The sequence below is a fragment of the Argopecten irradians genome, chromosome 1, assembly GCF_041381155.1.
Source record: "Argopecten irradians isolate NY chromosome 1, Ai_NY, whole genome shotgun sequence".
NCBI classification, from domain to species: domain Eukaryota; kingdom Metazoa; phylum Mollusca; class Bivalvia; order Pectinida; family Pectinidae; genus Argopecten; species Argopecten irradians.
This window is the reverse complement of record NC_091134.1, coordinates 51,148,665-51,165,000: the sequence shown is the minus strand read 5'-3', so window position 1 is coordinate 51,165,000 and position 16,336 is coordinate 51,148,665. Positions and strand designations below refer to the sequence as shown.

Genomic DNA, 16,336 nt, shown 5'->3' with positions numbered 1-16,336 from the left:
ATGCTTACATCGTTTCCCCAGTTGTATTTAGCTTATAACACGATCGTCCATACATCCATTATTTTATTCTGACTTATGCGTGACGTATATTCATGCCATTTGCGGTGTCTAGCCGTAGGTCTAAGGAGTTATCTCAATTCCACCATCGTCATAACATTCAGATCAATGTAAAAAAAAATCGTTGATGAATATCATTCTATTACGTTCACCACCAGTCATACATATTTCTGTTACAGTTTTGAAAATCCCAATTGACCCAATTTTCACCTCGACCCTGACTGTTTGAATATTTTGTGGTTAGCTAATTATTTTCATTGACGTATTTTCACTCGTTATGACGTCAATGCTCCAGGTAGACTTTAATCTCTAGACGATTCCTGTGGACTTTTTATTGTTCATGATTATGACCTTAGGGGGTATTTGTGCTAGTGACCTAGCTGGGTAGTAGGTCACATGTGATGTTAATTGGGCGGAGTGTGAAATAATGACGAGATGTTTTTATTTTCATATCTATAATATCAGACGTCAACATCAGACAGTCTACAAAGTACTTTTACCACTGTGTATCTATCAAGTCTATCGTTTGTTTTGTGAGTAATATCTAATCGACGTCAGTACTGTATAGTATCGTGGTGACTTTCCGCTAGGTCGCACCTGATGATGTGATTGATAACGACCTCAGACTCTGTCTTGTCAACATACCTTGTTTTAGATGGAAAAGTTTAACATCAAGTGGTTAAATCAACAATGGCTGTCAATGTCTTATCGATTTAATATGTATGCGTTTCAACCAGCTTAATAATTAGTTTATTTTATCAAAACGAATATCTAAATTTTAGGAAACAAAAATTAATTAGTTTTTATTATACCTGATATTGTATTAAGTATACATTGACCGCTGAATTGTATACTAATGTTTTAATTGCTATGAAGCTTAGCTTCTTTTGATATCAATGTTGAACATATGTAATACGTCGACATTATCCTCCAAATTCGTCATGTGTCCTCTCATCTGGTATCCGTTATAAAGTTTCTGTACTGTCATAGAAGGACGAAACCACTGCATGATGACATTAAAACCTTGGTATCTTTAGTGCAATCCATCCATGTTGCGAAGAGAGATTGAAAACATAATTTCAATTTATTTAAAAGAACGTCCATCTGATCAAAGAAAACACATTTTAAACTTTGATGTTTATGTAAAAGTTAAAAAATGAAAAATTCAGCAGTCAGTTGATAAACGTTTTTCCCAATTTTATGTAAATTATTTTTAAATCGCCATTGACTTATTTCTCACCCAACTGTGTGTTAGCAATTAATATGTTTAGTTACTTCAGAATCTGTTGTACAATTATGTTTAGATCATTGATAATTTTATATGAAATTTTGTGCTTAGAATTAAAGGAAAATAAAAATGAATTAAAAATGAAAATCATTACATATTTCCCTAAATTATGCTTTTTATGTTGTCTTTGAGGAAAAGGAAGCTATGTATTTTCATTTAGAATTCTAGAAAATCATATACATTGTAAGAACTGCATATCATACTCTAGTGGCTCAAAAGAATATCAGGAATTCATCTTCAAGCCAAGCAAGATATATGGTAATAATGTTTTAATATTCTTTAAAATGTCATTTTATCGCACTTCCACCAATGATAATAATAATATCTTTTCTGCCAATATCAATACTTTTCGTTTTTTGTAGAACGATGGTTTTATGAATTCTTTTGTTTGTGGTTATATGGCTGTGGATGACAAGATATATGATCTCAAAGAATATTGCATCATTTATTGATATCACATAAAAAGAAAAAGTTTAAGAACAAGTATATACTGTTTTTCCATTTATTTAGTGAATTAACTACAACATTGTCTTTAGAAATATGACTAATGAACACGTGGACCTGTATACGTAGGTGATGATTTGTTTTAATCTGCGTAGTTGGTAAAACATCAAATTAATACATATGTGTGTGTTTTATTGCCATAGGAACACACACATATACAGGTATACGTCACACTATGTCCCCTACTATACTAAAGAATAACCAGAGAAAGTTTTGTTGACGTCACGATAGCCAGGTATTAAATCCAACTGAACTGTGATAAAGGTATTACACCACTACCGGTCAATATATCCCCACAGTAGTGTAAACATACGTGTGTACACACAAATTAACGCCGCGCAATACACGCTGCTTGGCTTCATTACCTTTCTGTACAACAACGATTGCGCTGGGTTATTTAAGTTAGCTCAAATATTTTCGTGTGCCTATGGAAGTAACGCGTCACTGACTTTTCACAGGGATAAGGGATTCCCGTTTGCTCTATAATTAGAGAGGAGTCATAGCTGGGAAAATTCCCCCTGTACGTTAAAAATAGATTACGGCACCGCATATATGTGGCCGATAGCTTGAAAATCCATCACAATCACAAACGAATTCTGAACTATAAACAATATGATATACAGCCATAATACAACCGTAACGAATTTGAGATAAGACAGACTACACAGAGAACTTTTTTTAAAGAAGAAAGGTATGTATTACTTCTAATATAGTAATGTTCTAATGTTCTTGTTAATGTCTAATTACATATTAACACTAATTAGATAGTGCTGGATTAAAAATTCCTGAATATGTTTTTAAAATATGTTTCCAAAATTCTTTCAATTTAACGTTGTTAATTATAGCTTATATCAAAACGTGCATACACCCAGGCGGTGCAGTCATATTACATTTAATACAAAATACAATCATGTGCGTGAAAATGTGCATGATTGATAATATGTGATAAATCTTTTGAGTTATGTATGCATTCTATTTTCTTTTTAATTTTGAATTTTGTAGATTAAAAAAGAAGCTAAAGTATGACCAACCTAAAGCACACAGATACTGAAGTATACCACTGTACAAACACGGATCAGCAGCCCCGGGTCATGGCTCGTCAGTGCTCAATTGCTGCCAACAGTTCGGATCCGACAAAAGTCTACCATACCCTTGATGCTGAATCCAGAACAGTTTTGGCTAACTACTTTCGAGTAGGAGACTTTGCAAGTAAAGATAGTATCACCTCCAACAATGTGGACAAATTTTTAGCAATATCAAGACAGCTGCATCACCAAAAGCTCCAAAAAGAATGCGAGACATATATTAGAAACCACAGATTATGCCGTCGTCTAAGTTTGGCACCAAGGTCTGAGAACGAAGCTGCTCGCTACCAAGTGATGTTCACCAGGAATGAAAATGACAAAACATCTCTCGGCGTTCACTTGTATGACTGTCGGGGTAACTTCCAAAAGACTTGTAGAGTTCCCGAGCTGTCCGGTGTCAGAACAGGATTTGCAACCTGTTGTTTACAAGATAATAACGAAGACGCGCCTCATGTGTACATTTCTGGAGGTGGCAAAAGTTCAAGTGACGTTTATCATTGTGACATTGTGATGAACAAAAGGAAGAAGTGTTCAAAGCGTCTCGTGAAGGGCAGGTCCCATCACTGTATGACATGTGCTCAGAACAAACTTTATGTGTTGGGAGGACAGGATAGCAAAGGGGAGACAATTCACACCGTGGAGGAATTCACACCCAAACGACATTCATGGAAAACAATCGGTAATCTTGAAATTGGTGTTCATAGCGCCACAACTGTTGTTCGTGGTAATGACATTTACATTCTGGGTGGAATACTAGATAATGGTAAGGAAACCGCTGTTGTTCAATTATTCAATACGAACACCAATTCGTGTAAAATTCTACCGAGTCTCCCTTTTGCAGTATCAGGGGCACAGGCTGTCCTTTTCAATGACAAGATCTTTACCACGTGCGGTAACGGGCGCCTCGTGACATATGACCCATTGTCAAGGCAACAAGAAATCTGCACTAATATGCCTGTATGTTGTACAAACTTTGCAATGTTCGCAGAAAAAGATGGTATTTTCTTTGCCGGTGGCAAGACACCCAATGATGACAATGCCCTGAAAACGGTGTACGTGTATTCACCTGAGAACTGCACGTGGCATGTGACGAACAAAGAACTTTCTCGTCCATTGTTTTCGTATGGTCACTGTTCAGTAGAAATCCCATCAGAATACGGACTTGTTCCATTTGGGTAATTTTTGTTGAAAGATTATATTCATTATATTATAAAATACATTAATGTGCGGTGCAAATCCAATTACATTCAATTCTGCATAATATGTAAGCATAATAAGAATAGGAAAATATGTGCAATAGTTATATTTATATATTTATTTTATTAAATCTCCACAAAATATGCTGCAATATATTGTTAATAAAATTTTGAAAACCAATTAGATATACTTGTTTTTATTTGTTAATGCTACACGTGTACGTTGTAATACCTAACAGGTACACTGAGGAACTCTGTTGTTACAGACATTTCATTTCACATTTTCTACAAAACATCTCCATGTCAAATTAGTGTGCCATGCAAGACCAACAGCTTGACTGGAGTGCTTAGACAATCATAAATTGAGTTTTATTTTCAGAAATCATTTCATCTGGGTTTGAAAGCGTGGTTATTCTGAGATACGCCTTCACCCGACTTCTGAAAACCTGAGTCCATTACAATTAATTAGAAACCAATCTATGGGAAAATACATAAATATTTTACATATTTTACGTATCTATGATCTTAATGGGAAAACAATCTAGATTAATTTTACATGCATACAGAAATACTGATTTAAATTGCAGTTTGACAAGCTATACGAAATGTAACAACTCAAAACTACATAGATTAAATATGTGGGAAATGCCTTCATCACTGTAAATATTACCGATAAGTCCTAGAAGGACGAAATGATGCTGTTATTGATTTCCATAACCTTTACCATTCACAACCTTTCAGATGTCCATTGGAACATAAAGAACACACCTGCAACTTGTTTAGCTTATTATATACAGTGTACGAGTTTGCAAGTTCAGTTATGTCATTGATCTTTTTTTTTAACATAAAGCTCGGCCCTGAGACCTTGCCTGTCGATGGGCCATTATTTTGAAATAATGAACATTCATAACAATAATTAAAAGCCGTGTTAATCAAACGTGTGTTACACGAAATTACATCACCTTATGATGTGAACATAAGTCGATGCCCTAAATAACGTATATGTGTGTAAGTATGAATATTCATGATCAAACTCGACACGAGTAAGTCGTCACGTATACGTAGTTGAAACTACAAATTATTTTTCGGAAACAATGTAACGTTGTAGATAAATATAGATTACGATAGAATGATGCAATCTGGTCATTTTTCTTTTATTTAGGGTGACTTTCGTAGGCAGTAGGTATGAAATAGGTTTTTTTTGTTCTCATGGATATAAGAATTTATCCAAAAACTTTTTCGTTTTGACACATTAAATTTATTTTAAAATTATAGTTTTAATCAATTGTTTCATTAATAATTCACAATAAGGTAACACACCACATTTCCTGTGTCAGATAAAATTAGACCGGAATCGTAGTTTGTGCTATTCCTTCTGTACCTTTTTGGTTTTTCCCGACTGACAAACTTATTACCATCCCTAGAAAGTAAGTCTGCGGGATGCATTTCCAGAAGGATCATCCGGTTTTTACATTTCCATACACCTTTACTCAAAGTCTATTTAAAGAAATTTATGTTTACGTGTTTGTGTTATGCAAATATATATATTTTATATCTTAAGTTTCTATTTCCCGGAAGATATTTTAATGTTAACCCTGGTATCCCTCTACTTTGTTGGGGAATAAAATCAATTTTGAAACATAAAAAAAAAATCAGTAAAGGGTATGGAACGCCGTAGCTGTCTCGTATGATTCAAATATACTATATGACTTTGTGCTTTCGTTATATTATAGTTTTATCATCATATGATTTGACCTTATCAATATATGGTATCATTTTATCTATATTTGATTTGATATGATCAATGTATCATTTGTTTTTACTATTGTTTTATTTTCATTTGTCATGGTATTATTTTCTTGTATCATTATATCAATCGATTTCACCATTATTTGATTTGGTGACATATTTATATGATTTACATCTACCATTGTTTTATTTGGTGTTATCATTGTATTATTTTCATTTATCGTTATATTATTTGATTTCATCTTTATAAGGGTTTATTTATGTTAGCGTTGTTCAACCAGCTGTATCTTGTTCTACTGAACAGGTAAAGCTATAATATACGTATTTGAAGCTAAAATGGGAAAAATTTTAGAACAAGTATCATAGATAAAGATTGCAATATTTTGTTTTATCGTCACGAAAACACGAAGATATCCACAAAATCCAAATCAATAAGTTTTATTTCATGTACGTTACAACTTAAAAAATATGCCACCGTTTTCATACATTAGATCTATATTTAGAATTGTTCCGGGTTTTCCGGAGATACCTAATAGTCATAAAATGTTTACCTGTACGGCTGCGTTCCCGGTCTAAAATTAACACAATGCCTGTAATTGTTATTCTATAAGGCTGGAAATCAGTTTTGTTGCACTTTTCAATGTATAATGATAATACACCCTTTCCGATAAACGAACCGTAAAGTTTAAAGAAATAAAGAAATGGAAGGTCCCTATGATTACGTGTCGATTTTAGATTATTTCCACTTTTCTGTTTTGGTTACGAATGACTAGTTTTATTTTAACGGGAAAATTTCCACGAAATATTTACATAGAAACCGGGTTGTAACCAGTAATTTTTCAGTATTAAATTCCTTTACAATTATTCCGACATTTGATTACATTAAAAAAGTATTGTGTCTTTTATAAGTCAAACCAGCTCTTACTGAACTAATGAAATGCAGTGTAAATCGGGGCAATGTTTTGCAGAGCGCTATCTAATCGGGAGACAATTCAATTATTTGATTAAAAGAAAACATGCGCTGATGTCTATCTTTTCTAGATTAATGTGATTTAATTACAAAAATGGTAGGTTATTGGCGGGAAAATTGCCACGGTACTAGAGTATATAAATACCAATGTGTCGTGATATGCCTGATACAATAAAGTGTCTTTGTGTATATACTTGTTATAGTACGTATATCACGTAATTTGGTCATCTACGTATTATATGTCAGTGAGTGTGCATTTAAAATAAATTTTATAAAACAACAATTGGTCGTAATGAATAAGGAATGTTTACTTGTAAGATCACAGAACCCTGTAAAGCTGCGAACCACGTGTTAAAGTTAATTAATGAATATATACGAGATTTTCACTCTTAATTAATAAGTTATAATTAATTACATGTATAGGGATCTGGACAACAGTCGGGTTTGCTTTTTCAATATATGAAACTATTTAGAATAAGAGGGTTTTGTGTTGTATGGGAAAACGGAACTGAAGTGTCCAGGGGCTTTCCCATCTCCGTTACTTTAATAACACGTGAAAATATGTCATGACTGTGTGTAAGTTTCCGTTAGTATGTGAGCTACTGGATTCCCCTACATATATATTTAAAGACCTTAGTGATCACTAACCGCTTAACTTACAGGTAAATCCAACATCCGTACGAGTGTAAATTTGCATATGTACAGTATAACATCGCAGTGTATCTCTGTACACGTTGGTTGTTACTAGTAACAAGTTTAGGATGGGTTCGATTAACAGTTTTATTTTCTCTAACTTTCATTTGCGACAAATTTGTAAGTTGTAACAGATCTTTATATCATTTACAACTTTCAAATATGTATGTTATGTTTCGACATTGAAGAGGAATATGTTTACCTGGTATCATCGAGAAAAGGTTAATAAATGATAAAGACAAAGAGAATACAATCATCTTACTGACCCTTTATATATATATATTAGTCTGACCACCAGTCTCTAGAATATACAAAATCACTAAAATTTGGCTCGATTATTTTTGTCTCTACTACATGTCTGATCATAAGTTACAAACTACAGGGAGATAATCTAAGTAAAGGATACAACTGAGAAAGTCTTATCAACAACTTAGGGTCTGGTGGCCAGTCTAACCCTTTATATAGAAAGAGGTCAGTAACTGTATGTTATGGAGAGAAGCCGAAAAGTGTCCGTAGTAGAATGGATTGACCGAGGTGCGAAATAACTAATAATATAACTCTAGACTACGATAATGCACTTTTTACTTTAACAGAGTATAATAACATAGCTTGCCATTTTTTTCGCAGTATAAGCGTGACTCAATAACCTTATTGAACCCTTAATACACGTCATACAATTACAAAAGCCTGCCAGCGACATTATCGTGTATTATCAAACAATTTCCGTTCAATTTCCTGCATAGTTCTAAAGTTATGCATTATAATGTAGAGGGATTCGTTAAAATAGCGACATAGATGAAAATAGTTTCTTTGAAAGAGCTCAAGTAAGGTCGCGCCTATAGTTTGACTTTGACATATATTTGTAGTTTCTAAAATGTCAGTTACAGCAATTTGACAATTTTGCCAAAATGATGCGTTCGTAAGCGCCATCTATTTATTTATGTGTTTCGGGTCACGTATAATATCATCTCATCAGCTCTCAGATACAGTAATAAATAAATAAATATAATTTGATTAAACATGTAAAGAAGTAATAATGAAAACACAAATTAAAACAAACAATGCACCATAGTGCCTGCTTCCTTGGCTCTATTCAGCCTATATTGATGAAACTATTGCATAGCGCCATGCTGATCTTTTTCTGTAAAATATATACTGATATCGTAGTTCTTAAATTTCACGAACAATTCCGTTTAGATGAAACAAGAAAATGTGGCCATTAGCATATCGATAAAGATATATTTATTCTTAATCAGAAAAAGAAAAAAAATATTTAAAAAAATTAAATATTTAAGTGGGGAAAATACAAAACGGAACAAAAGTGAACTATATAGAAATGTGACAATGATTTACAAAAACAGAAACGTGTATCGCGAAGACTCATTCGATTCGTTGTCTTTGATGTGTAGAACAGATGGTATACAAAGTTTTTCATGTGCAATAAATTAAAAGTTCAATATTTTAAGTAGGCATATTAGTGGTATGCACATTTTTTGAACGAAAAATAAAATACATGTTTTAATACGTTCCGGTCTTATCTATGGAGCTACCAGAATATCGTTTACACGTTGTAAGACTACAAAAATAACTGGCAACTTTTGTTCATTTGCCAATTTCCACTTCCTCTTTCAGCGAGATGAAAAATCATGCCAACGTAATTCCGAGCAATTATATACATGTATTTATTTACATATATTTACATAATATAAAGGATGTGATATGGATGATATAAATATAAATATGGAATGCCTACCAAAAATTTTAATGCAAAAATGGTGAAAAATCACAAAATATTCGCAAACCACACTAAAATCTTGTGAGTCAAGGGGTTAAACTACGTATGTGTGTAATGTATGTATACTGTAGTTATATTAATAATCTTAGCCTAAAACAGAGATATACATGTACAGATATAAATATATGTTTCTGCTACAAAATAGGCCCTAATGTTCACAAACAAGCGGTCGTTCTATATTGCTTTATAGCCTATATCATGCTACAAAACAATCTTAGCTTTAAGACAGAGACATACATGTACATGTATTTATATAAGTTGCTGCTACAAAGTAGGCCTAATATTCACAAACAAGCGGTCGTTCTATCTTGTTTTTTTTAGCTTATCATGCTACAAAACAGGAACCAACATAGTAGTCATACCGGTTCAACCAGTCATAATAAGATGATGCATCAGACTAATGGTATGACGTCATCCTGGACGGTGAGTTAGATCTACCGTATGATGATCGCTCTATGCATTTATTATATGCAATTCGTAAATGCTGTGAATGAATCTTATATACTGAGTATGATATATATTCTTCTAGATATGAGAAAACCAGTTTCTGCCTCAAATCTGACTTGAGCAAGGCTATTTGTGTGTCAATTTGTCCCGGCAGAGTAAAACACCAAACTAGTCTTACTGTTCGTTTGTGAGATAAAACACATAAGCGTAAAAACCAAAAGAATTGAAATATGTATTCGAAATTGGTCTAACATTGAATCGAAAGTGAAAGCGGAAGTGGATGACGGAAGTGGGTTCAGTGCTAAGGCAACGCATGCCCGCGTAAACCTATATTGCACAAAACTGTTGTAATTTATCTGTCGGTAGACTTATATATGCACACATTAAGGTAAGTGGCATGCCTTTATTAACAATATCTCAATGAGGATAATTAAAGCTGTCGATAGATCTTGATGATACTAGATAACGTTATCCAAATTTGGATGTGGATAAAATTATTGATCATAGACATTCTAGATATTTTTTACCTAACAAAATTTAAGATTGTTAGTTTTTTAGGCTAAGACTGATAACGGTACGTCGAACTCTTATAGTTTTTGTATTATGATTAATGGTAAATGACACGAGATCGAAGCATTATGACAACCTGTATTGGCTGTAATAATTGACATATGCTGGGTTTGTGATTAAGGGGGATTAACTCGTACAAAAACTTTTACTTTGCAGAAAAATTCGTGTACCTATTCAGAATTTAGCAAAAACTATGGCTAGTAGATCAAGCGCATCGCCTGGTGTGGTAAGTAGTTTGGTAATGATACTGAGCGGAAATGTATATTTTAGGTTCAAGGAATAATACATAAAATTTGTAATTGAAATGTGGATTCAAGATAAAGATAAATAAAAAACATTCTAATTATGCTGTTAATACACACAAATAATATGTATATTCTATATTTCCATTTAGATGTCTTTATGAACACTGTTGTGAACCGCAGATTCGAAGATGCTTAAAAATTGTGCATGATATGCTGTCAAAGTTTTCAGCTGTTTATTGAATGCGAAAAAAGTCAAATATGATAATTACATGTAGTTGATAGAATTATCAACTTGATATGAGATATCAAATTTAATCACTTCATAGTGCAATCATGATAAGATTTTCATTTCATTTCCAGAGTTTCCAGTTTAACCAAGTACGAGGTGATTTATTTTCCTGTGGAGAATCTGAATCACTAGCTCACTGTGTCAGTGAAGATGTCCGTATGGGGAAAGGAATAGCTGTCCTGTTTAAAAAGAAATTTGGTCGAGTGGATGAACTCAAGAGAATGAGTATGTATTCCTTTCTTGTAGTTACAAAATTGTGTTGATGTAGGCCTAACTAGGTGGAAGTCAATATTTACAATTTTCATGCTATCAGACATTGTGGGCAGTAGGGTGGCATATTTTTAGATAGATTTCAACGTAGCTTTTAACTGCTGTTTACAAGTATATAGTTGTTATAATGAAGAAAACACTCGAAAATGATATGGAACACTGTCAGGTAGAGTAACTTTAAAAAACATATAAGTCAACTAAGTCAAGGAATATGGAGTTATTTAATGAATGAAAATATGATCTAAGGATCATCCAGGATTACATAATTAAAAAGCGTTATCAATCAGAATGAATTTATAATGGATATTCTGTTAATGCAGCAAAGCACATTTCTAATATTCTTGAAAGTAAAATTTAATGAATATATGTTAGTAAACAGTTACATACATATATGGAGGATACTGAATCGAAAGCTACGATAGTAAAATGAAATAGTGGGTAATGGTGCAGTAGTTATGGAAAATAAGGAGTCTTTTGGGAAATTAAATAATATAGATAACATAATATAAATAAGAAAGAATATCATGAGAAATGAATGAATCATTTTGAGTATCTACATGTAGCTAGCATATAGTAATATGGGGCATCTCATCAGTAGTAATTAAGGGTTATCTGCAATTCAAAATTCAATATAGTACCATAAATGCCAAAAAGAACATAAATGATAATTATCATATATTAATAGAGTACACTCTGAATTGTTCAAAAAATCCCTCCATTACAATGGAGTTAAGCTCTGGAATAACTTACTAGCGAATTTAAAAACTGTGCCATCACTATTTGCCTTCAAAAAGATTGTTAAAACTTATTTTTTAACAATGTATTTATCAAACTGAAATTTCTTTGCATTCTCGTTTACATGTAATTTTTATCTATATACACGTATATTATTAACACCACATAGCTATAGGCTGCTGTCTCCCTATATATATATATAGCTAGTAGATACAATATCGTGTTTTAGTTTTTGTAAATGATTGATAAATCATTTTTATGTTTCAATGCAATGGAAATACCGGGTATGTTTGGTATTAATCAACAAAAGTTTATTTATATCAAAACAAAATCTGTATTTGAATAAATGTGAATTTGAGTGAAAAAAAAAATTGACTGAAAGTTTACAATATAATGTTTATACCTGTCAATATGATTGTATTACATGTTTGTTCTTGTTTTCGTCATATTGTTGTGAGGGCCATATGTAAGATTAGTACTGTACTAAATATGTAACCCTCATGAAATAAAGTTTTTATTATATTATTATTATTATAACAAAGGGATACCTAGTATTAGAAAGTTATATAGATTATTTTTAATGCAACACGTAGCGTTTGTATTATGACTATCTGGTATACTATTATTTGTGTAGGACTTGCCGTACAATGAGACTTGCCGTACAATGAGATCTAGTGGTGACCTCTTGAACCATTTCATTCATAAAGTTTCTTTCATAAATTCCCTAGTCGTTGAAAAATATTTCTTTGGACCAATCAGAAGGTGGGCTTTCCATTACTGCATTACTGTAAGGCAGTCATGGGAAGACTGCCTTCTGATTGGTAGAATACACAGTCTGTGTGTAGAATACACAGACTGTGTATAGAATATCCAGACTGTCTGTCATATATGCACACTGGTGACTCCTCTGTCTAACTTACATAATCTCTATTAATGGCAATACAAATTGGATTTAGTATCTAAGGATTATAGATCTGAGAGATATAACGTAAAGTAATCATATTTTCTTCCTCTGTACATTAAACTAATATTTTTACCTACGTAAGTCGTAAGTGTGCAACACATGTACAAGAGTCAAGAGTGCACGTAACCAGCAATAATGAATAAAATACTTTTTCTTTCCTGATTTTGAAATCTTTTATGTAGGAATTTTAATTAATAAGAAGGTCAAACAAAACATATATGAAGTCTGCTGTGTTGTATTTGCAGTACTTTGATTTAATAAATTGTTGTCTGTGTCGTATACCTAATGTAATGAATGAAAAGTTAGGATAAAAAAATCTTAGATTATGTAGGAATATATCTATAAAATGATTTTAATATTAGAATTATCTAGAGCAAAACTAGGATTTCTAGGAATATGGATAAAAGTCTTTGCAAGCTTGACATCTTGGAAAGTGTATTTTTTCCAGATTAATATTTATTTTTACATTCAAATGACATGTTGATAACATATATAAGTTTTATTATTTTTCATTGATCACTGATTTAGTATATCTACATTTACAAATTATGTACTATTGAAAACCATGCATTATCTTTTAGAATAAAATCATGGTACAGATATCTATTAATGCCATACATGATAATTATATGATATCAGTCTCATTTTTTGTCATTTCAAGAGAAGAGGACTGGTGAAGTGGCAGTTTTACGTGATAAGAAACGCTTTATTTACTACCTCATCACCAAACCAAAGGCCAATGATAAGCCCACATATGACACACTGAGGGCTAGTCTAAAGGAGATGAAGACCCACTGTGCCAGGAACAATGTGATGTCACTATCTATGCCTCGTATAGGCTGTGGTCTGGACAAACTCAGCTGGGAGGAGGTATCAACGATGATATGTGAACTGTTTAGTGACACAAACATGGTTATTACAGTCTACCAGCTGCCCCCCTAAACCCAAAACGTGAAAATGTGGATGTGATATCCTTTACCAAATACATAAGGTGTCTGTATAAAATCGTTTGTAGCAGTTGACAGGTACTGGTATATAAACCTTTCAAAACCATATGTTTGATTTATGAAAGTTATGCAGAACTAACATTGGACAAATAAAATATTATTACAGTCCCACTACATTTCTGAAACAAAAATTAAAAGTTTCATCAAAAACAATAATACAATAAGACCATGCATATCAATGGCCTAAGATGAGGTTACAACACCAAACAAATGCAACATTCTTGGGTAATCTATATTAAGTGATAATCAACTAATGTGCGGTAATTAGAACGACGACTGGAAACTTAAGATGACCCGTCTATTATTCATAAAGCAATAAATAGATTTAAACTAAATTTTGTCAGAAACATCTTTTAGAACAGGTGCACATGAGCAAAATTAGCATGAATGGCAACTTTGACCTGTATGGGCTAATAAAAATGAAGCCTAATTTTCGAGTGAAACAATCTTTTATCAAATTACTTTCCATATGATTTGATAATAATTTTGGTGAAAAGGAATCGGCTCTTCTGTATTAGTCATGTGGGTATTAGTGGGACATGAGATTAAAACATAAAAACTAGAAATCGGGGAAACTTTCTAGTTTTAATGCATTGAGAGTATTGCATGGTTTTCATCATTATTTTAGAAATATCCGGCCGATGATTGATGCATTGACAAATATTATATATACAATTTCTTTTGTTTTGCATCATATGGATGGGATATGCACATTCAGTGCTTTTATTTGCCATTGCTAATATACGTTTGGAGTTTCTACATACAGATACAGTGTATATAGTAATTATTATATTTGTTTTTCATAACAATCTTAATACAATTTAGTTATTTCGCTAATAATAATTATGATTGATGCTAAACACGTTTATATTTTGTTTTTGTTTTGTATATATTTGCGTTGTTTTACACATACTCATTGATTATGATTTTATTTGATTATTACGTTATACAGCAATTATGCTCTTCATTATGTGCTTTTGTTTTGGCATAATATGTTTCCATTTTATGTTGTTTTCCATGCATACGTTGTGGTAAAAGATACTTGACTGAAACGTTTCTCAGAATCAGTTACCACGTTTAAAAATAAATATTTAACATGCATTAATTTTCCTACATAAACACTTTATACACGCTTATCCATTAAAATATGGAAGATTTTGGAAAATGTCCCAATAAAAATAATAAAATATTATTAAATAAAACCACCGAATGTCGCCTTGTTGCAACTGATGGTAGTATAAGGTAACCTAATACAGCATTTAAATGTTTTATATTTAAATCTCTGTCATACCAAACCACGAATACTGAATCAAAACTAATATATTTGGTCAGCCAAGTATTGACATTCTAAGTTTTAAACCATGGGAGTACAATACTTGACAATAGAGTATGTATCTATTTGTATTAGAGATTACTAGTAACGCATTCGACCCAATAAGCGCCCAGGGTGCTTGAAAATGAAGCAGATAACGGAACGCTTAATAGTAACAAATTTGGACTAGCCCTTCAAAAAAAATTCTACAAATAAGCCATAAATCAATTTGCAAAATATTTCAGTAAGGAAACACAGCACAGTTTTAATAGCTTCAGTCTGCATTTAATTCGGAGTAAGTGAAATCGAAGCCTAAAGAAGGGGGAGGGGCGCTTATTGCGTCGAGTACGGTATGTGCGATCCAAAGAATTAAGTTTTGAACGTCTTTCAGTTGACATTCTTAGCCCATATAAATACCAACTGGTCAGAGGCAAAATCCATGAAGCGCGCTAGTGCTTCATGTTGAATTTGCCTCTGTTCAGTTGGCATTTATATGAAAGGCGTCCAATGCATTTATTAACATTTGGTTACAATTTTATGATGAAATCCCAAAGGATTTTGCATCTATAATGACCAAATCTTTCGTTATCATCAAGGATAGAACATCCATTTGAACAGCCATTTTCCGTGATCGTTGCTACGACATTTGTGACGTGATAATGATAATGACGTCATAATACGCGGCTGTGGCTCATAGGCTATATGAATGCAAACCAAGGTTTAATGGCATTAAATATGGAGGCGTGGTTACCTGTTAGCAACGTCTTCCAGATATTGTTAATAATTAAAGGAGTTCTACTGTTTAACTATAACTTATCAATGTGATCTGGCCTACTTGTATGTACATGTGTGGCATATGAACTATTGCATTACATTATACAGCATAAAATACTTGGCTCTCGATCGTTTTCCAGCTTGGCTACTATTTAATTCAATGGAAGTATTGATAAAGTACAATAACGAATTGTCAACAAGATTAAACGTGTTATTTTAGTATAAATAAAACTGTGTTTCGTGTGTTTGTAGTTGTATTATGAGACCATCAATTATATACACAATCTACAACAATTAAGACCCCGGTGCAACGCGAAAGCTACAGTATTAATGACAATTGAAATAAGTGTGGGTCCATTGAACCTTTATCAAATTTGTGCATGTAA

At 32.6% G+C, this 16,336-nt stretch overlaps 2 protein-coding genes across 2 annotated transcripts; both read left to right on the top strand.

The window, feature by feature from the left end:
• The first annotated feature begins 2,382 nt into the window (after positions 1 to 2,382).
• On the top strand, positions 2,383 to 4,311 carry LOC138332112 (kelch-like protein 35). Its single transcript, XM_069280080.1, has 2 exons — positions 2,383 to 2,540; positions 2,852 to 4,311. The coding sequence occupies exon 2, from the start codon at positions 2,872 to 2,874 to the stop codon at positions 4,111 to 4,113; it is 1,242 nt and encodes a 413-aa protein (XP_069136181.1). The 5' UTR covers positions 2,383 to 2,540; positions 2,852 to 2,871; the 3' UTR covers positions 4,114 to 4,311.
• Positions 4,312 to 9,919: 5,608 nt separating this feature from the next.
• Positions 9,920 to 16,193, top strand: LOC138332103 (ADP-ribose glycohydrolase OARD1-like). The gene is made up of 4 exons (XM_069280068.1): positions 9,920 to 10,172; positions 10,511 to 10,580; positions 10,960 to 11,113; positions 13,519 to 16,193. The coding sequence occupies exons 1-4, from the start codon at positions 10,159 to 10,161 to the stop codon at positions 13,797 to 13,799; spliced, it is 519 nt and encodes a 172-aa protein (XP_069136169.1). The 5' UTR covers positions 9,920 to 10,158; the 3' UTR covers positions 13,800 to 16,193.
• The last annotated feature ends 143 nt before the right edge of the window (positions 16,194 to 16,336 follow it).

Bases quoted from the DNA above. Each gene is read 5' to 3' on its own strand.
- LOC138332112 (XM_069280080.1), top strand. From the start codon at position 2,872: ATGACCAACCTAAAGCACACAGATACTGAAGTATACCACTGTACAAAC.
- LOC138332103 (XM_069280068.1), top strand. The intron at 10,581-10,959 runs GTAAGTAGTTTG...TTTCATTTCCAG, and splicing joins CAAGCGCATCGCCTGGTGTG to AGTTTCCAGTTTAACCAAGT. The intron at 11,114-13,518 runs GTATGTATTCCT...TGTCATTTCAAG, and splicing joins GGATGAACTCAAGAGAATGA to AGAAGAGGACTGGTGAAGTG.